We start from the raw sequence: 27500 nt of genomic DNA, 5'->3' as shown, positions 1-27500 counted from the left end.
AGAGAGAGAGAGAGAGAGAGAGAGAGAGAGGGAGAGAGGGAGAGAGAGAGAGAGAGAGAGAGAGAGAGAGGGAGGGAGAGAGAGAGAGAGAGAGAGAGAGAGGGAGAGAGAGACAGAGAGAGAGAGAGAGAGAGAGAGGGAGAGAGAGAGGGAGGCATGGTAGGGAGAAGGAGAAAGGAATGAGAAGGAGGGAAGGATGGCATGAGGGAGGTAATTATTTAGTACATAATGTTTCTGCCACCGTCTCTAATGACCTGAAAAGATCTTTTAGGAAAGCGATTACTCACCCCGTATTAAAAGACGAGAGGGATTTACTCCAGACACCCGACAAGGACCTCATCCCGTCATACGCAGGACAAAAAGACGGAGGTATCGTGGACGAAGGTCGGGGTGCCATGTAAGGATCAGGCAGCGAGTGGGTAATTTGCCATCGGTCCTATTAGCCAACGTACAATCATTGGATAATAAATTAGACAGGCCTCCCGGGTGGCGCAGTGGTTAAGGGCGCTGTACTGCAGCGCCAGCTGTGCCACCAGAGACTCGCGCCCAGGCTCTATCGTAACCGGCCGCGACCGGGAGGTCCGTGGGGCGACGCACAATTGGCATAGTGTCGTCCGGGATAGGGAGGATATGGCCGGTAGGGATATCCTTGTCTCATCGCGCACCAGCGACTCCTGTGGCGGGCCGGGTGCAGTGCGCACTAACCAAGGTCGCCAGGTGCACGGTGTTTCCTCCGACACATTGGTGCCGCTGGCTTCCGGGTTGGATGCGTGCTGTGTTAAGAAGCAGTGCGGCTTGGTTGGGTTGTGTATCGGAGGACGCATGACTTTCAACCTTCGTCTCTCCCGAACCCGTACGGGAGTTGTAGCGATGAGACAAGATAGTAGCTACTAACAATTGGAAACCACGAAATTAGGGAGAAAAAGGGGGTAAAAAAATAATAATAAAAAAAATATAATAATACTAATAAATTAGACAAACTACAAGCACGTAAATCCTACCAACGGGACAATAAAGACTAATATCTTGTGTTTCACCGAGTCGTGGCTGAACGACAACATGGATAACATACAGCTGGTGGGTGATACATTGTATCGACAGGATAGAACACTATGGTAAGAAAAGGGGTTGCGGTCTATTTGTAAACAACAGCTGGCGCACAATATCTAAGGAAGTCTCGAGGTTTTTCTCGCCTGAGGTAGAGTATCTCATGATAAGCTGTAGACCACACTATTCACCAAGAGTCTATCTATATTCTTCGTAGTTGTCTATTTACCACCACAGACCGATGCTGGCACTAAGACGACACTCAATGAGCTGTATAAGGCAAACAGGAAAACGCTCACCCAGAGGCGGCGCTCCTAGTGGCCGGAAACTTTAATGCAGGGAAACTTAAATCAGTTTGACCTAATTCATATCAGCATGTTAAATGTGCAACCAGAAGGAAAATAACTCTGGACCACCTTTACTCCGCACACAGAGATGCATACAAAGCTCACACTCACCCTCCATTTGGCAAATCTGACCATAATTCTATCCTCCTGATTCCTGCTTACAAGCAAAAACTAAAGCAGGAAGCACCAGTGACTCGGTCTATAAAGCAGGTTGGGGACTTCAAGTTCCTCGGTGTCCACATCACCAACAAACTAACACGGTCCAAACACACCAAGACAGTCGTGAAGAGGGCACGACAACACATATTCCCCCTCAGGAGACTGAAAATATTTGGCATGTGTGCTCAGATCCTCAAAAGGTTCTACATCTGCAACATCGAGAGCACCGGTTGCATCACTGCCTGGTACGGCAACTGCTCGGCCTCCAACCGTAAGGCACAACAGAGGGTAGTGTATACGGCCCAGTACATTCCCAAGCTTCCTGCCATCCAGGACCTCTATACAGGCGGTGTCAGAGGAAGGCCCTAAAAATTGTCAAAGACTCCAGCCACCCTAGTCAAAGACTGTTCTCTCTGCTACCGCACGGTGCACCCGCACATTGACTCTGTACCGCTACCCCTGTATATAGCCTCCACATTGACTCTGTACCGGTACCCCCTGTATATAGCCTCCACATTGACTCTGTACCGGTACACCCTGTATATAGCCTCCACATTGACTCTGTACCGGTACCCCTGTATATAGTCTCCACATTGACTCTGTACCTGTACCCCTGTATATAGCCTCCACATTGACTCTGTACCGGTACCCCCTGTATATAGCCTCCACATTGACTCTGTACCGGTACCCCCTGTATATAGCCTCCACATTGACTCTGTACTGGTACCCCCTGTATATAGCCTCCACATTGACTCTGTACCGGTACCCCCAGTATATAGCCTCCACATTGACTCTGTACCGGTACCCAATGTATATAGCCTCCACATTGACTCTGTACCGTAATACCCTGTATATAGCCTCCACATTGACTCTGTACCGGTACCCCCTGTATATAGCCTCCACATTGACTCTGTACCGTAATACCCTGTATATAGCCTCCACATTGACTCTGTACCGTAACACCCTGTATATAGCCTCCACATTGACTCTGTACCGTAACACCCTGTATATAGCCTCCACATTGACTCTGTACCGTAACACCCTGTATATAGCCTCGCTATTGTTATTTTATTGCTGCTCTTTAATTAATTAACTACTTGTTACTTTTATTTCTTATTTAAACCTCTTTTGTAACAAACAACACATTTTTAAGAAAAATACCTGTTAAGGGTCTACTACACCTGTTGTATTCAGCATTTCACTGTAAAGTCTACTACACCTGTTGTATTCAGCATTTCACTGTAAGGTCTACTACACATGTTGTATTCAGCATTTCACTGTAAGGTCTACTACACCTGTTGTATTCAGCATTTCACTGTAAGGTCTACTACACCTGTTGTATTCAGCATTTCACTGTAAGGTCTACTACACCTGTTGTATTCAGCATTTCACTGTGAGGTCTACTACACCTGTTGTATTCAGCATTTCACTGTAAGGTCTACTACACCTGTTGTATTCAGCATTTCACTGTAAGGTCTACTACACCTGTTGTAATCAGCATTTCACTGTAAGGTCTACTACACCTGTTGTATTCAGCATTTCACTGTAAGGTCTACTACACCTGTTGTATTCAGCATTTCACTGTGAGGTCCATTGTATTCAGCATTTCACTGTAAGGTCTACTACACCCATTGTATTCAGCATTTCACTGTGAGGTCTACTACACCTGTTGTATTCAGCATTTCACTGTGAGGTCTACTACACCTGTTGTATTCAGCATTTCACTGTGAGGTCTACTACACCTGTTGTATTCAGCATTTCACTGTGAGGTCTACTACACCTGTTGTATTCAGCATTTCACTGTAAGGTCTACTACACTTGTTGTATTCAGCATTTCACTGTGAGGTCTACTACACTTGTTGTATTCAGCATTTCACTGTGAGGTCTACTAGACTTGTTGTATTCGGCGCATACTAGTACCAATAAGACTAATACCATTTGATTTGAATTGACAGATGGGTAAAGCACTTTGTACTGCCGATGTAGAAAAGTGCTTTATAAAACACATTTGATGTGAGATGGTAGGCAGGTCGTGTCCTATTACTCAGCTTTACATAACCAAGGGCCTGTGAGTCACCAAACAACCATCATGAGTCAGCTAACTTTGCCATCTGACTCAGAGACTCTATAGACTACTATATTCAGCCAGTCACAGCCCACCTTACACTTTGTATAACCTAAAATCACACACACACACACACACACACACACACACACACACACACACACACACACACACACACACACACACACACACACACACACACACACACACACACACACACAAGGTTTCAATTGACTGATAACAGTGGAGGGCCTAGAGAAAACTAAAGCTCTACGGTAACTAAGAATCCATTCCCTGTAAGCTATGGGAGCAGGTAGCTGAGAGACTTGAGTGAAGACCAGGATGTAGATATATAGATATATAACACCATTGTCAAAGTTAGAAACGTAATTCCTCCTTCCTCTTCCAACCTCGATATGTTATTTAACCCCTAAGGTCGATGTCCGCAATAATAATAAAATAAAAAAAGTCAGTTTAAGCTAAATATATATTTATTTAGCCTTGAACACGTCTTGATCCTGCTCTTTAATTACTTGTTACTTTTAACTCTTATTCTTATACGTATGTTTTTGAAACTGTATTGTTGGTTGAGGGCTCGTAAGTAAGCATTTCACTGGCTCGTAAGTAAGCATTTCACTGGCTCGTAAGTAAGCATTTCACTGGCTCGTAAGTAAGCATTTCACTGGCTCGTAAGTAAGCATTTCACTGGCTCGTAAGTAAGCATTTCATTGGCTCGTAAGTAAGCATTTCATTGGCTCGTAAGTATGCATTTCACTGGCTCGTAAGTAAGCATTTCACTGGCTCGTAAGTAAGCATTTCACTGGCTCGTAAGTAAGCATTTCATTGGCTCGTAAGTAAGCATTTCATTGTGAGGTCTACAGCTGTTGTATTCAGCGCATGTGACTAATACATATTTGTTGTCTCACTTCCACATCTGCGGTGAAAGCTGACAGAGCTAGACTGGTGTTTGTCAGACCCCGAGACGTCCCGAACATCGGTCCTCTCACAAAATCGTCTGTAGCGTCCGCACGGTTTGGCCTACAAAACTATTGTGCCCCTCTATGGAAAGATGAGACTCTCACGAACAAGATGGTCTTCTCCGTTTTGCTCTACGATCCACACAAGTGTCTTGGGTCTCGTCTGAATTCGGTACAGACGATCTGCCAACTTCAGTCTGTAGCGTCCAAACAGTTTGGGCTTCACAGTAATATGACCCCTCTGTGGAAAAGTGACAATCTCCACAACAATGTTCCCTGAAAGCTACGGAGAAAAGCATGAGATCAAACTTCACTCAACTTGGACTTTTGGCAAGTAGGTGCACCTGATTCAGCTGCCCTGCGCGCCAGGTAGGCCAACTGTTGCCATTTTCAACCATTTGATGTGTCTGAAGATACAACACTCTGCCTTCCCGGTGGGCCCAGAGAGCAAATCAAGTGCACTATAAGCCCACCGCTGGCCAATCAGATGGCTCAGATTACCCTGTCTGCAGTAACGTAGCAGGACTCAAAGTATGCTACAGCTAAATGTGAGATTTCTAAACGTTTAAAACCACGACTAGAAAGAGACCGTCAATGAAAGCAGTAAAGATCTGCTGTTTTTATGAGTTCATGTTTAAGTTGTTACTCAGCACTGTCAACACTTTGTATTCCACACTTTTATAACCCACAAAATGCCCGTTCTTCCTATTTCCACTCAGCGCTACAACAAGCAGATTTGGATTTAGATTCCGTCTCTCACAGTTGAAGTGTACCTATGATAAAAATTACAGACCTCTACGTGCTTTGTAAGTAGGAAAAACTGTGAAATCGGCAGTGTATCAAATGCTTGTTCTCCCCACTGTAGATAAGTGCCAACAATAAGAGTCAAATACTTGTTCAATGTTTTTATTTTATTTGTTTTATATAAAAACGAGTTCCTTTCTTATATCGCTCAGATAATGGACAGAGACTTCAAAACAAACTTCTTTTAGATGTTTTTTTGTTCCATGTAGAGAATCTGTTGTTCAATGTCTTTCTATGAGCTAATTTCTATGGGCTAATAGCAGTAAGGACTATCTGTTATTCAATGTGTTTCTATTGGCTAATAGCAGTAAGGACTATCTGTTATTCAATGTGTTTCTATTGGCTAATAGCAGTAAGGACTATCTGTTATTCAATGTGTTTCTATTGGCTAATAGCAGTAAGGACTATCTGTTATTCAATGTGTTTCTATGGGCTAATAGCAGTAAGGACTATCTGTTATTCAATGTGTTTCTATGGGCTAATAGCAGTAAGGACTATCTGTTATTCAATGTGTTTCTATGGGCTAATAGCAGTAAGGACTATCTGTTATTCAATGTGTTTCTATTGGCTAATAGCAGTAAGGACTATCTGTTATTCAATGTGTTTCTATGGGCTAATAGCAGTAAGGACTATCTGTTATTCAATGTGTTTCTAATAGCAGTAAGGACTATCTGTTATTCAATGTGTTTCTATTGGCTAATAGCAGTAAGGACTATCTGTTATTCAATGTGTTTCTATTGGCTAATAGCAGTAAGGACTATCTGTTATTCAATGTGTTTCTATTGGCTAATAGCAGTAAGGACTATCTGTTATTCAATGTGTTTCTATTGGCTAATAGCAGTAAGGACTATCTGTTATTCAATGTGTTTCTATTGGCTAATAGCAGTAAGGACTATCTGTTATTCAATGTGTTTCTATTGGCTAATAGCAGTAAGGACTATCTGTTATTCAATGTGTTTCTATTGGCTAATAGCAGTAAGGACTATCTGTTATTCAATGTGTTTCTATGGGCTAATAGCAGTAAGGACTATCTGTTATTCAATGTGTTTCTAATAGCAGTAAGGACTCTCTGTTATTCAATGTGTTTCTATTGGCTAATAGCAGTAAGGACTATCTGTTATTCAATGTGTTTCTATTGGCTAATAGCAGTAAGGACTATCTGTTATTCAATGTGTTTCTATTGGCTAATAGCAGTAAGGACTATCTGTTATTCAATGTGTTTCTATTGGCTAATAGCAGTAAGGACTATCTGTTATTCAATGTGTTTCTATTGGCTAATAGCAGTAAGGACTATCTGTTATTCAATGTGTTTCTATTGGCTAATAGCAGTAAGGACTATCTGTTATTCAATGTGTTTCTATGGGCTAATAGCAGTAAGGACTATCTGTTATTCAATGTGTTTCTATGGGCTAATAGCAGTAAGGACTATCTGTTATTCAATGTGTTTCTATGGGCTAATAGCAGTAAGGACTATCTGTTATTCAATGTGTTTCTATGGGCTAATAGCAGTAAGGACTATCTGTTATTCAATGTGTTTCTATGGGCTAATAGCAGTAAGGACTGTCTGTTATTCAATGTGTTTCTATGGGCTAATAACAGTAAGGACTATCTGTTATTCAATGTGTTTCTATGGGCTAATAGCAGTAAGGACTATCTGTTATTCAATGTGTTTCTATGGGCTAATAGCAGTAAGGACTATCTGTTATTCAATGTGTTTCTATTGGCTAATAGCAGTAAGGACTATCTGTTATTCAATGTGTTTCTATTGGCTAATAGCAGTAAGGACTATCTGTTATTCAATGTGTTTCTATTGGCTAATAGCAGTAAGGACTATCTGTTATTCAATGTGTTTCTATTGGCTAATAGCAGTAAGGACTATCTGTTATTCAATGTGTTTCTATTGGCTAATAGCAGTAAGGACTATCTGTTATTCAATGTGTTTCTATGGGCTAATAGCAGTAAGGACTATCTGTTATTCAATGTGTTTCTAATAGCAGTAAGGACTCTCTGTTATTCAATGTGTTTCTATTGGCTAATAGCAGTAAGGTAATTGTTTTGTTAAACCATTTTTAATTATGCTTGGTATGACATTCTTAAAACAATTCCATACTGCATGGGGTGGCAGGGTAGCCTAGTGGTTAGAGCGTTGGACTAGTAACCGGAAGATTGCAAGTTCAAACCCCTGAGCTGACAAGATACAAATCTGTCGTTCTGCCCCTGAACAGGCAGTTAACCCACTGTTCCTAGGCCGTCATTGAAAATAAGAATTTGTTCTTAACTGACTTGCCTAGTTAAATAAAGGTAAAATATATATATTTTTTTAAATTAGTAGAACACCCCCCTCTCCATCTTGGATCGTGCTTACGACTCTTATGGGTTAATAACTACTGCCATTGTGCCATTGAGCAAGGCACTAACCTAATTACTTAAAAGATGCACTATGCATCCTGGTTGCTAAAATCATAATAGTTCGCCTAATTTCAGTTTGTGACAAAACAAGCAAGTCTAGTGTAGAGAATCACTGTACCATCTAAACCTCTGTGAAATATCTATTCCATCACCAAAAATATAGTATTTTCAGCTGTTTGAAGCTGGTGTATAAAGCCGAAAGTAAAAAAAAAAAAGGGGAAAGCACAGAAATAGAGCACACAGAACAGATCTACCTCTTCGAAATACTTACTTTCAATGAGAAAGAAATTAGTTATAGATCTGTCAATGTAAATTTACCCCAAAATTTAAATATAGTAGCTTTAAAAAAAAAAAAAAAAAGGGGGGCACTGATCTGCATTTCATTTACATGTAACTGCCAAAATAAAGGAAACACCAACTTATAGTGTCTTAATAGGTCGTTGGCCCAACACTAGTCAGAACAGCTTCAATGCACCTTGTCATAGATTCTAAGTGTCTGGATCTCTACTGGTCTACTGGAGGGATGTGACACCATTTCTTCCAGGACAAATTCCATCATTTGGTGTTTTGTTGATGGTGGTGGAAAACGCTGTCTCAGCTGCTCCAGAATCTCCCATAAGTGTTCAGTTGGGTTGAGATCTGGTGACTGAGACGGCCGTGGTATTTGGTTAACATCGTTTTCATGCACATCAAACCTTTCAGGTGACTACTCATGGCCTGTGGATGGTGCATTGTCATCCAAAAGAGGCATAGCCATGGTAACCAAAGTAAAGACCTGCCCAGCATTTGTATACAGGACCCTGAGCATGATGGGATGTTAATTGCTTAATTAACTCAGGAACCATACCTGTGTGGAAGCACCTGCTTTCAATATACTTTGCATCCGTCATTTACTCAAGTGTTTCCTTTATTCTGGCAGTTACCTGTATGTGTAAGGCTGGCTGAATTTTGTGTAAGAATGTCCAATTCTGTCATGCAAAATAGACCAATAAAGCAAGTTTTGTACCAGTGTAGTGTAGTGTAGTGTAGTGCAGTGTTGTACCAGTGTAGTGTAGTGTAGTGCAGTGTTGTACCAGTGTAGTGAAGTGTAGTGCAGTGTTGTACCAGTGTAGTGTAGTGCAGTGTTGTACCAGTGTACTGTAGTGCAGTGCAGTGTTGTACCAGTGTTGTGTAGTGCAGTGCAGTGTTGTACCAGTGTAGTGTAGTGCAGTGTAGTGTAGTGCAGTGTTGTACCAGTGTAGTGTAGTGCAGTGCAGTGTTGTACCAGTGTAGTGTAGTGTGCAGTGCAGTGTTGTACCAGTGTTGTACCAGTGTAGTGTAGTACAGTGTTGTACCAGTGTAGTGTAGTGCAGTGCAGTGTTGTACCAGTGTAGTGTAGTGCAGTGCAGTGTTGTACCAGTGTAGTGTAGTGCAGTGCAGTGTTATACCAGTGTAGTGTAGTGTAGTGCAGTGTTGTACCAGTGTAGTGTAGTGCAGTGCAGTGTTGTACCAGTGTAGTGTAGTGTAGTGCAGTGTAGTACCTTGCTCCTTGATCTGTCGTATCTGTTTGACAGTCTCCTTGAGAATAGCACATTTGTCAGGCTTGACGTTGAAGTTATCGATGTCGTTGAAGTTGGCGAAGATCAGCTCGGCCAGCTCCTCAATGTACTTGTTCTCATGCTCGCGGTTTCTCTTCTCGTTGCTTCGTTTGAGGCTGAGGAGACAAGGGGGTAAAGAGAAGGCCAGTGTGAGACGTGTTCCATGATATAATATAACCAGTTGATATTAGTGTGTTCCATGATGTAAAATAACAGAATGTGTTCCATGATATGAAATAACAGAATGTGTTCCATTATATAAAATAACAGAATGTGTTCCATTATATAAAATAACAGAATGTGTTCCATTATATAAAATAACAGAATGTGTTCCATGATGTAATATAACCAGTTGATATTAGTGTGTTCCATGATATAATATAACCAGTTGATATTAGTGTGTTCCATGATGTAAAATAACAGAATGTGTTCCATTATATAATATAACAGAATGTGTTCCATGATATAATATAACCAGTTGATGTTAGTGTGTTCCATGATGTAATATAACCAGTTGATATTAGTGTGTTCCATGATATAATATAACCAGTTGATGTTAGTGTGTTCCATGATATAATATAACCAGTTGATGTTAGTGTGTTCCATGATATAATATAACCAGTTGATGTTAGTGTGTTCCATGATGTAATATAACCAGTTGATATTAGTGTGTTCCATGATATAATATAACAGAATGTGTTCCATGATATAATATAACCAGTTGATGTTAGTGTGTTCCATGATGTAATATAACCAGTTGATATTAGTGTGTTCCATGATAAAAAAAACAGAATGTGTTCCATGATATAAAATAACAGAATGTGTTCCATTATATAAAATAACAGAATGTGTTCCATTATATAATATAACAGAATGTGTTCCATGATATAATATAACAGAATGTGTTCCATGATATAAAATAACAGAATGTGTTCCATTATATAAAATAACAGAATGTGTTCCATTATATAATATAACAGAATGTGTTCCATGATATAAAATAAATATTATATAATATAACAGAATGTGTTCCATGATGTAATATAACAGATTGTGTCCCATTATATAAAATAACAGAATGTGTTCCATGATGTAATATAACAGATTGTGTCCCATGATATAATATAACAGAATGTGTTCCATTATATAATATAACAGATTGTGTTCCATGATATAATTTATTTATTTATTTATTTTACCTTTATTTAACCAGGTAGGCAAGTTGAGAACAAGTTCTCATTTACAATTGCGACCTGGCCAAGATAAAGCAAAGCAGTTCGACAGATACAACGACACAGAGTTACACATGGAGTAAAACAACAAACAATAATACAGTATAAACAAGTCTCTATATACAATGTGAGCAAATGAGGTGAGAAGGGAGGTAAAGGCAAAAAAGGCCATGGTGGCAAAGTAAATACAATATAGCAAGTAAAACACTGGAATGGTAGTTTTGCAATGGAAGAATGTGCAAAGTAGAAATAAAAATAATGGGGTGCAAAGGAGCAAAATAAATAAATAAATTAAATACAGTAGGGAAAGAGGTAGTTGATTAGGCTAAATTATAGGTGGGCTATGTACAGGTGTAGTAATCTGTGAGCTGCTCTGACAGTTGGTGCTTAAAGCTAGTGAGGGAGATAAGTGTTTCCAGTTTCAGAGATTTTTGTAGTTCGTTCCAGTCATTGGCAGCAGAGAACTGGAAGGAGAGGCGGCCAAAGAAAGAATTGGTTTTGGGGGTGACTAGAGAGATATACCTGCTGGAGCGTGTGCTACAGGTGGGAGATGCTATGGTGACCAGCGAGCTGAGATAAGGGGGACTTTACCTAGCAGGGTCTTGTAGATGACATGGAGCCAGTGGGTTTGGCGGCAGTATGAAGCGAGGGCCAGCCAACGAGAGCGTACAGGTCGCAATGGTGGGTAGTATATGGGGCTTTGGTGACAAAACGGATTGCACTGTGATAGACTGCATCCAATTTGTTGAGTAGGATATTGGAGGCTATTTTGTAAATGACATCGCCAAAGTCGAGGATTGGTAGGATGGTCAGTTTTACAAGGGTATGTTTGGCAGCATGAGTGAAGGATGCTTTGTTTGCGAAATAGGAAGCCACTTCTAGATTTAACTTTGGATTGGAGATGTTTGATATGGGTCTGGAAGGAGAGTTTACAGTCTAACCAGACACCTAAGTATTTGTAGTTGTCCACGTATTCTAAGTCAGAGCCGTCCAGAGTAGTGATGTTGGACAGGCGGGTAGGTGCAGGTAGCGATCGGTTGAAGAGCATGCATTTAGTTTTACTTGTATTTAAGAGCAATTGGAGGCCACGGAAGGAGAGTTGTATACCACTGCTCAGTAGAGATAATGTCCACACTGCCACGTAGGGCTGCACGATATGGGCACATAATATAGGACTTATTTTTAACAAAATGTTACAATTGTGATTTGACTTTCAAATTAGAGCAAAACTGTTGGAATCATGGAAATATAATGACTATTCTAATTCTATAGTTAGAATATAATAGTGGACACTTTGAATACAGTGTTTGAGAATACAATGAATTAAAATGCCAGGGGAGGAGTTATTGTGACAGGGTAGGAACTAAAGTGTTGATAAGGTTTTCCTAGGGGACCCTATAAGCTTTGGCTACATTGCAGGTTTTCTCTTAGCTACTTCATATATTCTTGCTTTGCATTTTTCCTCTTTGAATTAGAAGATACTGTTGCACAAACAACATGCTGATTTAGGTCTACACCATCACTGCTTTATCAGGCAGTATTAGCTAGCTACGTTTGTTCTGACTCAGCACATTTTATGAGCTAGCTAGCTATTAGCATTAGCGGCTAACAATTAGCATCTCACAAGATTTAGGGCAACATGCTAAGAAAAGACAAACCTAGCTGATGTAAGAAACACAAACTAATAGTGTCATTATGGAACGTTAGTGGATTTATATTACGAAGTGAAAACAGCATTGTTGTCATCAGCATTGTTGCATGTTCTGCATTGACCACGCGGACTGAACGCAAAGTGTCTCGTGGTTGAGGAGCATCAACTGTGCTCCTTTGAATGACAGGGGCGTGGCTAGGTCTGTGTGGAAAGTGTCATGGAGAGAGAGATGACTCAAGTAGGGAAGTAAACGATAAATACTGACATTACACATGGTGTATCACATTTAACAAACCAAACATTCAAATACAGGTATAGAAGGTAAAGTAACAACCCAAACCGGTCCCTGTATCATTACCGGTATAGAAGGTAAAGTAACAACCCAAACCGGTCCCTGTATCATTACCGGTATAGAAGGTAAAGTAACAACCCAAACCGGTCCCTGTATCATTACCGGTATAGAAGGTAAAGTAACAACCCAAACCGGTCCCTGTATCATTACCGGTATAGAAGGTAAAGTAACAACCCAAACCGGTCCCTGTATCATTACCGGTATAGAAGGTATAGTAACAACCCAAACCGGTCCCTGTATCATTACCGGTATAGAAGGTAAAGTAACAACCCAAACCGGTCCCTGTATCATTACCGGTATAGAAGGTATAGTAACAACCCAAACCGGTCCCTGTATCAATACCGGTATAGAAGGTATAGTAACAACCCAAACTGGTCCCTGTATCATTACCGGTATATCATAAAAATACGGTATACCGCCCAGCCCTACAATAGCCTAATGTAAAGCCACAGTAAAGTAGTTAGTGTGGTACAGTGGTAGTAGTAAAGAAGTGCGTACCTGGGACCCAGTAGGTCAGAGGAACATTCTTTGCGTTTCCGTGACTCGGCCCTGGCAGCAGGGTCCGAGAGGTTTTCACCGACGCCACTCATCCTCACTGCATATCAGCGTCTGTGGAGACAACACACACAGAGAGAACAGTTATATAGACAACATAACAATCATCCACCAACCAGGAGAGGTTAGAGAAACACACTAATGTACCAGCAGCTGTCAGAGAAAGACCACACTAATGTACCGGCTGGCAGAGAAAGACCACACGGATGTACCTGGAGCTGTCAGAGAAAGACCACACTAATGTACCTGCAGCTGTTAGAGAAAGACCACACTAATGTACCAGCAGCTGTCAGAAAAAGACCACATTAATGTACCTGCAGCTGTTAGAGAAAGACCACACTAATGTACCAGCTGTCAGAGAAAGACCACACTAATGTACCGGCTTTCAGAGAAAGACCACACTAATGTACCAGCTGTCAGAGAAAGACCACACTAATGTACCAGCTGTCAGATAAAGACCACACTAATGTACCAGCTGTCGGAGAAAGACCACACTAATGTACCAGCTGTCAGAGAAAGACCACACCAATGTACCAGCTGTCAGATAAAGACCACACTAATGTACCTGCAGCTGTCAGATAAAGACCACACTAATGTACCAGGATCTGTCAGAGAAAGACCACACTAATGTACCAGGATCTGTCAGAGAAAGACCACACTAATGTACCTGCAGCTGTTAGAGAAAGACCACACTAATGTACCTGCAGCTGTTAGAGAAAGACCACACTAATGTACCTGCAGCTGTTAGAGAAAGACCACACTAATGTACCAGCTGTCAGAGAAAGACCACACTAATGTACCGGCTGTCAGAGAAAGACCACACTAATGTACCGGCTGTCAGAGAAAGACCACACTAATGTACCAGCAGCTGTCAGAGAAAGACCACACTAATGTACCTGCAGCTGTTAGAGAAAGACCACACTAATGTACCAGCTGTCAGAGAAAGACCACACTAATGTACCAGCTGTCAGAGAAAGACCACACTAATGTACCAGCTGTCAGAGAAAGAGCACACTAATGTACCAGCTGTCAGAGAAAGACCACACTAATGTACCAGGATCTGTCAGAGAAAGACCACACTAATGTACCGGCTGTCAGAGAAAGACCACACGGATGTACCTGGAGCTGTCAGAGAAAGACCACACTAATGCATAAAAAGGTACTTAGCCCAAAATGACACTCTTCCCCAAATCCCATATCCAAGTGAACAAGGGTGGCTCATTCAGATGTTGGGCTGTCTGCCCTATTCAGGAGTTCACACACTAGAGGTCGAGCGATTAAATCGACATGGCCGATTAATTAGGGCCGATTTCAAGTTTTCCAAACAATCGGTAATCGTTCTTTTTGGACGCCGATAGCATTGCACTCCAAGAAGGAGACTGCGTGGCAGGTTGACTGCAGGCTGCAGCAAGGAGACATGGTAAGTTGCTAGCTAGCGTTAAACTTATCTTATAAAAAACAATCAATCTTAACATAATCACTAGTTAACTACACATGGTTGATGATATTACTAGTTTGTCCTGCGTTGCATATAATCAATGCTGTGCCTGTTAATTTATCATCGAATCACAGCCTCCTTCCCCAAACAGGTGATGATTTAACAAGCACATTCGCGAAAAATGTGTACCTAACCATAAACATCAACGCCTTTCTTAAAATCAATACACAAGTACATGTTTTTAAAGCTGCACATTTAGTTAATATTGCCTGCTAACATGAATTTATTTTAAATAAAGAAATGGTGTCCCTTCTCTTGCATTCCAGTGCAAGCAGAGTCAGGGTATATGCAGCAGTTTGGGCCGCCTGGCTCGTTGCGAACTGTGTGAAGACCATTTCTTCCTAACAAAGACCCTAATTAATTTGCCAGAATTTTACATAATTATGACATAACATTGAAGGTTGTGCAATGTAACAGCAATATGTAGACTTCGGGATGCCACCCGTTAGATAAAATACGGAACGGTTCCGTATTTCACTGAAAGAATAAACGTTTTGTTTTCGAAATGATAGTTTCAGGATTTGACCATATTAATGGTCAAAACACCCTGCATACCACTGCAGGCTTGTTTCTGAAGCTAAGCAGGGTTGGTCCTGGTCAGTCCCTGGATGGGAGACCAAATGCTGCTGGAAGTGGTGTTGGAGGGCCAGTAGGAGGCACTATTTCCTCTGGCCTAAAAAATATCCCAATGCCCCATGGCAGTGATTGGGGACACTGCCCTGTGTAGGGTGGCGTCTTTCAGATGGGACGTTAAACGGGTGTCCTGACTCTCTGAGGTCATTAAAGATCCCGTGGCACTTATCGTAAGAGTAGGGGTGTTAACCCCGGTGTCCTGGCTAAATTCCCAATCTGGCCCTCAAACCATCACGGTCAGCTAATAATCCCCAGTTTATAATTGGCTCTTTCCTCCCCCTCCCCTGTAAGTATTTCCCAGGTCGTTGCTGTAAATGAGAACGTGTTCTCAGTCAACTTACCTGGCAAAATAGCGGATGAATAAACATTTAAAAAAAATAATGACTTAAGGCTCGTATTTCTGTGTGTTTATTATATTATAATTAAGACTATGATTTGATAGAGCAGTCTGACTGAGCTGTTGCAGCAGCAGGCTCGTAAACATTCATTCAAACAGCACTTTTGTGCATTTGGCCAGCAGCTCTTCGCTGTGCTTCAAGCCTTGGGCTGTTTACGACTTCAAGCCTATCAACTCCCGAGATTAGGCTGGCAATACTAAAGTACCTATTAGAACATCCAATAGTCAAAGTCAAATAGTAAATGGTATAGTCAAATAGTATAGAGAGAAATAGTCCTATAATAACTACAACCTAAAACTTCTTACCTGGGAATATTGAAGACCCATGTTAAAAGGAACCACCAGCTTTCATATGTTCTCATGTTCTGAGCAAGGAACTGACACGTTAGCTTTCTTACATGGCACATATTGCACTTTTACTTTTACTTTACTTTTTTCTTCTCCAACACTGTGTTTTTGCATTATTTAAACCAAATTGAACATGTTTCATTATTTATTTGAGGCTAAATTGATTTTATTGATGTATTATATTAAGTTAAAATAAGTGTTCATTCAGTATTGTTGTAATTGTCATTACTACAAATACATTTGTTAAAAATTGTCATCATTACAAATAAATAAAGTTTTTTTATTTTATTAAAATCGGCTGATTAATCGGCATCGGCTTTTTTGGTCCTCCAATAATCGGTATTGAAAAATCATAACTCGGTCGACCTCTAGCACACACACACTTGCACTACGTGCATGCACGCCCGCAGGAACACACAAGACTGCTTCCATCACGTGGACTGGGAGATGTTTCGTATTGCGTCAGACAACAACATTGACGAATACGCTGATTCGGTGTGCGAGTTCATTAGAACGTGCGTTGAAGATGTCGTTCCCATAGCAACGATTAAAACATTCCCTAACCAGAAACCGTGGATTGATGGCAGCATTCGTGTGAAACTGAAGGCGCGAACCACTGCTTTTAATCAGGGCAAGGTGTCTGGTAACATGACTGAATACAAACAGTGCAGCTATTCCCTCCGCAAGGCTATCAAACAAGCTAAGCGCCAGTACAGAGACAAAGTAGAATCTCAATTCAACGGCTCAGACACAAGAGGCATGTGGCAGGGTCTACAGTCAATCACGGACTACAGGAAGAAACCCAGCCCAGTCACGGACCAGGATGTCTTGCTCCCAGGCAGACTAAATAACTTTTTGCCCGCTTTGAGGACAATACAGTGCCACTGACACGGCCTGCAACGAAAACATGCGGTCTCTCCTTCACTGCAGCCGAAGTGAGTAAGACATTTAAACGTGTTAACCCTCGCAAGGCTGCAGGCCCAGACGGCATCCCCAGCCGCGCCCTCAGAGCATGCGCAGACCAGCTGGCCGGTGTGTTTACGGACATATTCAATCAATCCCTATACCAGTCTGCTGTTCCCACATGCTTCAAGAGGGCCACCATTGTTCCTGTTCCCAAGAAAGCTAAGGTAACTGAGCTAAACGACTACCGCCCCGTAGCACTCACATCCGTCATCATGAAGTGCTTTGAGAGACTAGTCAAGGACCATATCACCTCCACCCTACCTGACACCCTAGACCCACTCCAATTTGCTTACCGCCCAAATAGGTCCACAGACGATGCAATCTCAACCACACTGCACACTGCCCTAACCCATCTGGACAAGAGGAATACCTATGTGAGAATGCTGTTCATCGACTACAGCTCGGCATTCAACACCATAGTACCCTCCAAGCTCGTCATCAAGCTCGAGACCCTGGGTCTCGACCCCGCCCTGTGCAACTGGGTACTGGACTTCCTGACGGGCCGCCCCCAGGTGGTGAGGGTAGGCAACAACATCTCCTCCCCGCTGATCCTCAACACTGGGGCCCCACAAGGGTGCATTCTGAGCCCTCTCCTGTACTCCCTGTTTACCCACGACTGCGTGGCCACGCACGCCTCCAACTCAATCATCAAGTTTGCGGACGACACAACAGTGGTAGGCTTGATTACCAACAACGACGAGACGGCCTACAGGGAGGAGGTGAGGGCCCTCGGAGTGTGGTGTCAGGAGGGCCCTCGGAGTGTGGTGTCAGGAAAATAACCTCACACTCAACGTCAACAAAACTAAGGAGATGATTGTGGACTTCAGGAAACAGCAGAGGGAACACCCCCCCATCCACATCGATGGAACAGTAGTGGAGAGGGTAGCAAGTTTTAAGTTCCTCGGCATACACATCACAGACAAACTGAATTGGTCAACTCACACAGACAGCATCGTGAGGAAGGCGCAGCAGCGCCTCTTCAACCTCAGGAGGCTGAAGAAATTCGGCTTGTCACCAAAAGCACTCACAAACTTCTACAGATGCACAATCGAGAGCATCCTGGCGGGCTGTATCACCGCCTGGTATGGCCGCCCTCAACCGTAAGGCTCTCCAGAGGGTAGTGAGGTCTGCACAACGCATCACCGGGGGCAAACTACCTGCCCTCCAGGACACCTACACCACCCGATGCTACAGGAAGGCCATAAAGATCATCAAGGACATCAACCACCCGAGCCATTGCCTGTTCACCCCGCTGTCATCCAGAAGGCGAGGTCAGTACAGGTGCATCAAAGCTGGGACCGAGAGACTGAAAAACAGCTTCTATCTCAAGGCCATCAGACTGTTAAACAGCCACCACTAACATTGAGTGGCTACTGCCAACACACTGTCAATGACACTGACTCTACTCCAGCCACTTTAATAATGGGAATTGATGGGAAATGATGTAAATATATCACTAGCCACTTTAAACAATGCTACCTTATATAATGTTACTTACCCTACATTATTCATCTCATATGCATACGTAGATACTGTACTCTATATCATCGACTGCATCCTTATGTAATACATGTATCACTAGCCACTTTAACTATGCCACTTGGTTTACATACTCATCTCATATGTATATACTGTACTCGATATCATCTACTGTATCTTGCCTATGCTGCTCTGTACCATCACTCATTCATATATCCTTATGTACATATTCTTTATCCCCTTACACTGTGTATAAGACAGTAGTTTTTTGGAATTGTTAGTTAGATTACTTGTTCGTTATTACTGCATTGTCGCTACACTGCATTTCGCTACACTCGCATTAACATCTGCTAACCATGTGTATGTGACAAATAAAATTTGATTTGATTTGATTTGATTTGACACGCACGCATGCCCGCAGGAACACACGCACGCACGCATGCACGCCTGCAGGAACACACACACACGTGGCCCTATGCTGGTGGCATTGGTTGATCCGACACAAGAGGAACGAGCTAAAGTGGAGCGGAGATTCAATTATTTCCTTCTGATGGTGCTCTTCTCCCCAGAGAGACTGAAACGAGAGCACAGAGAGACAGAGAGATACGCATTGACTATGTACAGACTCAGTGAGCATAGCCTTGCTATTGAGAAAGGACGTCCTAGGCAGACATAGCTCTCAAGAGAAGACAGGCTATGTGCCCACTCCCCACAAAATGAGGTGGAAGCGGAGCTGCACTTCCTAACCTCCTGCCCAATGTATGACCATATTAGAGAGACATATTTCCCTCAGATTACACAGATCCTCAAAGCACTCAAAAACAAACCCAATTTTGATAAACTCCCATATCTACTGGGTGAAATTCCACAGTGTGCCATCACAGCAGCAAGATTTGTGCCCTGTTGCCACGAGAAAAGGGCAACCAGTGAAGAACAAACACCATTGTAAATACAACCCATATTTCTGCTTATTTATTTTCCTTGTGTACCCTTAACCATTTGTACATCGTTGCAACACTGTATATAGATGTAATATGACATTTGTAATGTCTTTATTGTTTTGAAACTTCTGTATGTGTAATGCTTTGGCAATGTTAACACATGTTTCCCATGCCAATAAAGCCCCTTGAATTGAGAGAGAGAGAGAGACAGAGAGAGAGAGAGAGAGAGAAAGAGAGAGAGAGAAAGAGAGAGAGAGAGAGAGAAAGAGAGAGAGAGAGAGAGAGAGAGAGAGAGAGAGAGAGAGAGAGAGAGAGAGAGAGAGAGAGAGAGAGAGAGAGAGAGAAAGAGAGAGAGAGAGATAGAGAGAGATAAAGAGAAAGATAGAGATAGATAAGAGTGAGAGAGAGAGAGAGAGAGAGATAAAGAGAAAGATAGAGTGAGAGAGAGATAGAGAGAGAGAGAGAGGAGAGAGCCCCACACTCTCCCCAAAACTGTGTGCTCAGCTAAACACACTGACGGCCTACTGCTCCAATCTGTCACAATCTGTCTAACATTGTCCCCTCAACAAGTCAATCTGTCTAACATTGTCCCCTCAACAAGTCAATCTGTCTAACATTGTCCCCTCAACAAGTCAATCTGTCCAACATTGTCCCCTTAACAAGTCAATCTGTCTAACATTGTCCCCTTAACAAGTCAATCTGTCTAACATGGTCCCCTCAAAAACATGACGAGCAGAGGGTCCCCAGAGTGAGTTTGGTTAATTCATCTCGTCATCAGTTTTAACACACACACACGCCAGGGTTTCCGTTAGCCCCCCTAGTAAATATAATAAATAATCATTTAAAATCTCATTACAAAATACACAGTATGGACACAGCATAGACACAGTGTGGACACAGCATAGACACAGTGTGGACACAGCATAGACACAGCATAGACACAGTATGGACACAGCATAGACACAGTATGGACACAGTATGGACACAGTATGGACACAGCATAGACACAGTATGGACACAGTATGGACACAGTATGGACACAGCATAGACACAGTATGGACACAGTATGGACACAGTATAGACACAGTATGGACACAGTGTGGACACAGCATAGACACAGTATGGACACAGCATAGACACAGTATGGACACAGCATAGACACAGTATGGACACAGCATAGACACAGCATAGACACAGTATGGACACAGCATAGACACAGTATGGACACAGCATAGACACAGTATGGACACAGCATAGACACAGTATGGACACAGCATAGACACAGCATAGACACAGTATGGACACAGTATGGACACAGTATGGACACAGCATAGACACAGCATAGACACAGTATAGACACAGCATAGACACAGTATAGACACAGTATGGACACAGCATAGACACAGCATAGACACAGTATGGACACATCATAGACACAGTGTGGACACAGTATGGACACAGTATGGACACAGTATGGACACAGTATGGACACAGCATAGACACAGCATAGACACAGCATAGACACAGCATAGACACAGCATAGACACAGTATGGACACAGCATAGACACAGTATGGACACAGCATAGACACAGTATGGACACAGTGTGGACACAGCATAGACACAGTATGGACACAGCATAGACACAGCATAGACACAGTATGGACACAGCATAGACACAGTATGGACACAGCATAGACACAGTATGGACACAGCATAGACACAGTATGGACACAGCATAGACACAGTGTGGACACAGTATGGACACAGTATGGACACAGTATGGACACAGCATAGACACAGCATAGACACAGCATAGACACAGTGTGGACACAGTATGGACACAGTATGGACACAGCATAGACACAGCATAGACACAGTATGGACACAGCATAGACACAGTGTGGACACAGTATGGACACAGTATGGACACAGCATAGACACAGTGTGGACACAGCATAGACACAGCATAGACACAGTATGGACACAGTATGGACACAGTATGGACACAGCATAGACACAGTATGGACACAGCATAGACACAGTGTGGACACAGCATAGACACAGCATAGACACAGCTGGAGACACAGTATGGACACAGCATAGACACAGCATAGACACAGCTGGAGACACAGTATGGACACAGTGTGGACACAGTATGGACACAGTATGGACACAGTATGGACACAGCATAGACACAGCATGGACACAGTATGGACACAGCATAGACACAGCATAGACACAGTGTGGACACAGCATAGACACAGTATGGACACAGTATAGACACAGCTGGAGACATGACCTGAATATCATTCATTTACCACATCTTAGTTTTTTGTTATGGGTATACATAACGTAGTTATAAGCAGTGTCGTAGCCCTCCCCTCCCTCAGCCTCCGTTGCCATTTAATAATACCTCGGTATAAACGGTATATGACCCAAGCCTACTACAGGCCAATGCAGCAGTAGGCCAGTAACTTCCATTGGTCTTTCACACAGACGATTGGTGATTATCCAGGATTTGAGATTGTTGGAAAGATTTCTCAAATAGCTTACCATTTAGGGAAGCTACATTTTAATAATATTATTATTATTCTCAATGGATATTTTTTTTAAATAAAACATTTCCATTTCCACGCAGCAGACCAGGTACTTCTATACACGTCCTCAACATTAACAGGACAGAGAAACCAGACACTTGCTCCTATGAAGCACTCCAAACAAAATGGCGGTTCTGAAATAAGTGGTTATGAAAACAAGCGCCGCAGGTTGGTGAAACGACCGTCTCCACTCCCAAGAATGACAACGGTAAATGACTGTAACCAAGTGATGTGGATTAGCGGTATATTTACTACTGGTGACATTTGTCACAAGGGAATTGATCAAAATGTCAAATCTGAGGCCAAACAATTCACACAATGATACAATGAAAGCACAAGAATTTGGAGGAAGACAGCCGAGGCCTACGAGCTTGTGAAACAATCACATCTATTTTTTTAAATTATAAAAAAATAAATGAACTAATGATCTCGATTCCTCTGCGTCTGTGTCAGCGTTTCCTAAACTCGGTCTACAGGATACCAAGGTTTTATTACTGATTCAAATGATCAAAGCTTGATGTTAAATTGATGATTTGAACCACATGTGTAGTGTTAGGGTGAACAAACCAAAAAAAACCTTGGGGTATCGAGGACCGAGTTTGGGGAAACCTGGGCTAAATAATGCTTTCTGGTCTAATATTTTGAATGATTTTATTCATTTCTCTACAGACAGGAGTAATTATTTTATAAAATTGGATTTGATATCATTTTGGCTAATTTATTTCCATTTCCTGTTCTATTAGACCCACCACTATGTCATCTCTCTCCTGTTCTATTGGACCCACCACTATGTCATCTCTCTCTGTTCTATTGGACCCACCACTATGTCATCTCTCTCCTGTTCTATTGGACCCACCACTATGTCATCTCTCACCTGTTCTATTGGACCCACCACTATGTCATCTCTCTCCTGTTCTATTGGACCCACCACTATGTCATCGTTCTATTGGACCCACCACTATGTCATCTCTCTCCTGTTCTATTGGACCCACCACTATGTCATAGTTCTATTAGACCCACCACTATGTCATCTCTCTCCTGTTCTATTGGACCCACCACTATGTCATCTCTCTCCTGTTCTATTGGACCCACCACTATGTCATCTCTCTCCTGTTCTATTGGACCCACCACTATGTCATCTCTCACCTGTTCTATTGGACCCACCACTATGTCATCTCTCTCCTGTTCTATTGGACCCACCACTATGTCATCGTTCTATTGGACCCACCACTATGTCATCTCTCTCCTGTTCTATTGGACCCACCACTATGTCATAGTTCTATTAGACCCACCACTATGTCATCTCTCTCCTGTTCTATTGGACCCACCACTATGTCATTTCTCTCCTGTTCTATTAGACCCACCACTATGTCATCTCTCTCCTGTTCTATTGGACCCACCACTATGTCATCGTTCTATTGGACCCACCACTATGTCATCTCTCTCCTGTTCTATTGGACCCACCACTATGTCATCGTTCTATTAGACCCACCACTATGTCATCTCTCTCCTGTTCTATTGGACCCACCACTATGTCATCTCTCTCCTGTTCTATTGGACCCACCACTATGTCATCTCTCTCCTGTTCTATTGGACCCACCACTATGTCATCGTTCTATTGGACCCACCACTATGTCATCTCTCTCCTGTTCTATTGGACCCACCACTATGTCATCGTTCTATTAGACCCACCACTATGTCATCTCTCTCCTGTTCTATTGGACCCACCACTATGTCATCTCTCTCCTGTTCTATTGGACTCACCACTATGTCATTTCTCTCCTGTTCTATTAGACCCACCACTATGTCATCTCTCTCCTGTTCTATTGGATCCACCACTATGTCATCTCTCTCCTGTTCTATTAGACCCACCACTATGTCATCTCTCTCCTGTTCTATTGGATCCACCACTATGTCATCTCTCTCCTGTTCTATTGGACCCACCACTATGTCATCTCTCTCCTGTTCTATTGGACCCACCACTATGTCATCTCTATCAACCCATCCTGGTCATATCATCAACCCATATCATCAACCCATCCTGGTCATATCATCAACCAATATCATCAACCTATCCTGGTCATATTATCAACCCATCCTGGTCATATTATCAACCCATCCTGGTTATAGTAACAACCCATCCTGGTTATAGTAACAACCCATCCTGGTTATATTATCAACCCATCCTGGTCATATTATCAATCCATCCTGGTTATAGTAACAACCCATACTGGTTATATTATCAACCCATCCTGGTTATAGTAACAACCCATCCTCGGTATAGTAACAACCCATCCTGGTTATATTATCAACCCATCCTGGTTATATTATCAACCCATCCTGGTTATATTATCAACCCAACCTGGTCATATTATTAACCCATCCTGGTCATATTATCAACCCATCCTGGTCATATTATCAACCCATCCTGGTCATATTATCAACCCATCTTGGTCATATTATCAACCCATCCTGGTCATATTATTAACCCATCCTGGTCATATTATCAACCCATCCTGGTCATATTATCAACCCATCCTGGTCATATTATCAACCCATCCTGGTCATATTATCAACCCATCCTGGTCATATTATTAACCCATCCTGGTCATATTATCAACCCATCCTGGTTATAGTAACAACCCATCCTGGTTATAGTAACAACCCATCCTGGTTATATTATCAACCCATCCTGGTCATATTATCAACCCATCCTGGTTATAGTAACAAACCATCCTGGTTATATTATCAACCCATCCTGGTTATAGTAACAACCCATCCTCGTGTGCTGTTCAGAATGATGTCTTCCCCAGGTGTGCTGTTCAGAACGGTGTCTTCCCAGGTGTGCTGTTCAGAACGGTGTCTTCCCAGGTGTGCTGTTCAGAATGATGTCTTCCCCAGGTGTGCTGTTCAGAACGGTGTCTTCCCAGGTGTGCTGTTCAGAATGATGTCTTCCCCAGGTGTGCTGTTCAGAACGGTGTCTTCCCAGGTGTGCTGTTCAGAACGGTGTCTTCCCAGGTGTGCTGTCAGAACGGTGTCTTCCCCAGGTGTGCTGTTCAGAACGGCGTCTACCCAGGTGTGCTGTTCAGAACGGTGTCTTCCCAGGTGTGCTGTTCAGAATGATGTCTTCCCCAGGTGTGCTGTTCAGAACGGTGTCTTCCCAGGTGTGCTGTCAGAACGGTGTCTTCCCCAGGTGTGCTGTTCAGAACGATGTCTTCCCCAGGTGTGCTGTTCAGAACGGTGTCTTCCCAGGTGTGCTGTCAGAACGGTGTCTTCCCAGGTGTGCTGTTCAGAACGGTGTCTCCCCAGGTGTGCTGTTCAGAATGATGTCTTCCCCAGGTGTGCTGTTCAGAATGATTTCTTCCCAGGTGTGCTGTCAGAACAGTGTCTTCCCAGGTGTGCTGTCAGAATGGTGTCTTCCCCAGGTGTGCTGTTCAGAACGGTGTCTTCCCCAGGTGTGCTGTTCAGAACGGTGTCTTCCCCAGGTGTGCTGTTCAGAACGGTGTTTCCTCAGTTATGCTGTCAGAACAGTGTCTTCCCAGGTGTGCTGTCAGAACGGTGTCTTCCCCAGGTGTGCTGTTCAGAACGGTGTCTTCCCAGGTGTGCTGTTCAGAACGGTGTTTCCCCAGGTGTGCTGTCAGAACAGTGTCTTCCCAGGTGTGCTGTCAGAACGGTGTCTACCCCAGGTGTGCTGTTCAGAATGATGTTTCCCCAGGTGTGCTGTCAGAACGGTGTCTTCCCAGGTGTGCTGTCAGAATGATATCTTCCCCAGGTGTGCTGTTCAGAACGGTGTCTTCCCAGGTGTGCTGTTCCGAACGATGTCTTCCCCAGGTGTGCTGTCAGAACGGTGTCTTCCCAGGTGTGCTGTTCAGAACGGTGTCTTCCCAGGTGTGCTGTCAGAAAGGTGTCTTCCCAGGTGTGCTGTCAGAACGGTGTCTTCCCAGGTGTGCTGTTCAGAACGGTGTCTTCCCAGGTGTGCTGTTCAGAACGGTGTTTCCCCAGGTGTGCTGTCAGAACAGTGTCTTCCCAGGTGTGCTGTCAGAACGGTGTCTACCCCAGGTGTGCTGTTCAGAATGATGTTTCCCCAGGTGTGCTGTCAGAACGGTGTCTTCCCAGGTGTGCTGTTCAGAACGGTGTCTTCCCCAGGTGTGCTGTTCAGAACGGTGTCTTCCCCAGGTGTGCTGTTCAGAACGGTGTTTCCTCAGTTATGCTGTCAGAACAGTGTCTTCCCAGGTGTGCTGTCAGAATGGTGTCTTCCCCAGGTGTGCTGTTCAGAACGGTGTCTTCCCCAGGTGTGCTGTTCAGAACGGTGTCTTCCCCAGGTGTGCTGTTCAGAACGGTGTTTCCTCAGTTATGCTGTCAGAACAGTGTCTTCCCAGGTGTGCTGTCAGAACGGTGTCTTCCCCAGGTGTGCTGTTCAGAACGGTGTCTTCCCAGGTGTGCTGTTCAGAACGGTGTTTCCCCAGGTGTGCTGTCAGAACAGTGTCTTCCCAGGTGTGCTGTCAGAACGGTGTCTACCCCAGGTGTGCTGTTCAGAATGATGTTTCCCCAGGTGTGCTGTCAGAACGGTGTCTTCCCAGGTGTGCTGTCAGAATGATATCTTCCCCAGGTGTGCTGTTCAGAACTGTGTCTTCCCAGGTGTGCTGTTCCGAACGATGTCTTCCCCAGGTGTGCTGTCAGAACGGTGTCTTCCCAGGTGTGCTGTTCAGAACGGTGTCTTCCCAGGTGTGCTGTCAGAAAGGTGTCTTCCCAGGTGTGCTGTCAGAACGGTGTCTTCCCAGGTGTGCTGTTCAGAACAGTGTCTTCCCAGGTGTGCTGTTCAGAACGGTGTCTTCCCCAGGTGTGTTGTTCAGAACGGTGTTTCCCCAGGTGTGCTGTCAGAACGGTGTTTCCCCAGGTGTGCTGTTCAGAACGGTGTTTCCCCAGGTGTGCTGTCAGAACGGTGTTTCCCCAGGTGTGCTGTTCAGAACGATGTCTTCCCCAGGTGTGCTGTCAGAACGGTGTTTCCCCAGGTGTGCTGTCAGAACGGTGTCTTCCCAGGTGTGCTGTTCAGAACGGTGTTTCCCCAGGTGTGCTGTTCAGAACGGTGTTTCCCCAGGTGTGCTGTCAGAACGGTGTTTCCCCAGGTGTGCTGTTCAGAACGGTGTTTCCCCAGGTGTGCTGTTCAGAACGGTGTTTCCCCAGGTGTGCTGTTCAGAACGGTGTTTCCCCAGGTGTGCTGTTCAGAACGGTGTCTTCCCCAGGTGTGCTGTCAGAACGGTGTCTTCCCAGGAATTGCATTTTGACAAATGTTTGAAAAGGATTTTTAAATTTCACTAAACGAGTTGCATGTTCTGTTAATATGCATGACCATAATCTACACGTGATTTCTGTCATTCTGAGCACCGTGGTTTCATGCTCTAGCGGGTTACACCCAGTGTCATTCTGAGCACCGTGGTTTCATGCTCTAGCGGGTTACACCCAG

The 27500-nt window shown here is 43.4% G+C and overlaps 1 protein-coding gene across 1 annotated transcript in view; it reads right to left on the bottom strand.

Annotated features, from left to right (window-relative positions):
* The window catches only part of LOC112239876 (nuclear receptor coactivator 2-like), a 231202-nt gene that overhangs the window by 120162 nt on the left and 83540 nt on the right, over positions 1-27500 (bottom strand). The window contains 2 exon segments of the mRNA XM_042298708.1: positions 9329-9501; positions 13119-13229. Of these exon segments, the coding sequence (XP_042154642.1) occupies positions 9329-9501; positions 13119-13210 (265 nt within the window). The 5' untranslated portion in view covers positions 13211-13229.

This window comes from Oncorhynchus tshawytscha, linkage group LG16, assembly GCF_018296145.1.
Source record: "Oncorhynchus tshawytscha isolate Ot180627B linkage group LG16, Otsh_v2.0, whole genome shotgun sequence".
NCBI classification, from domain to species: domain Eukaryota; kingdom Metazoa; phylum Chordata; class Actinopteri; order Salmoniformes; family Salmonidae; genus Oncorhynchus; species Oncorhynchus tshawytscha.
Note: the sequence above shows the minus strand (reverse complement) of the source record. Positions and strands in the feature narration are given on the sequence as shown.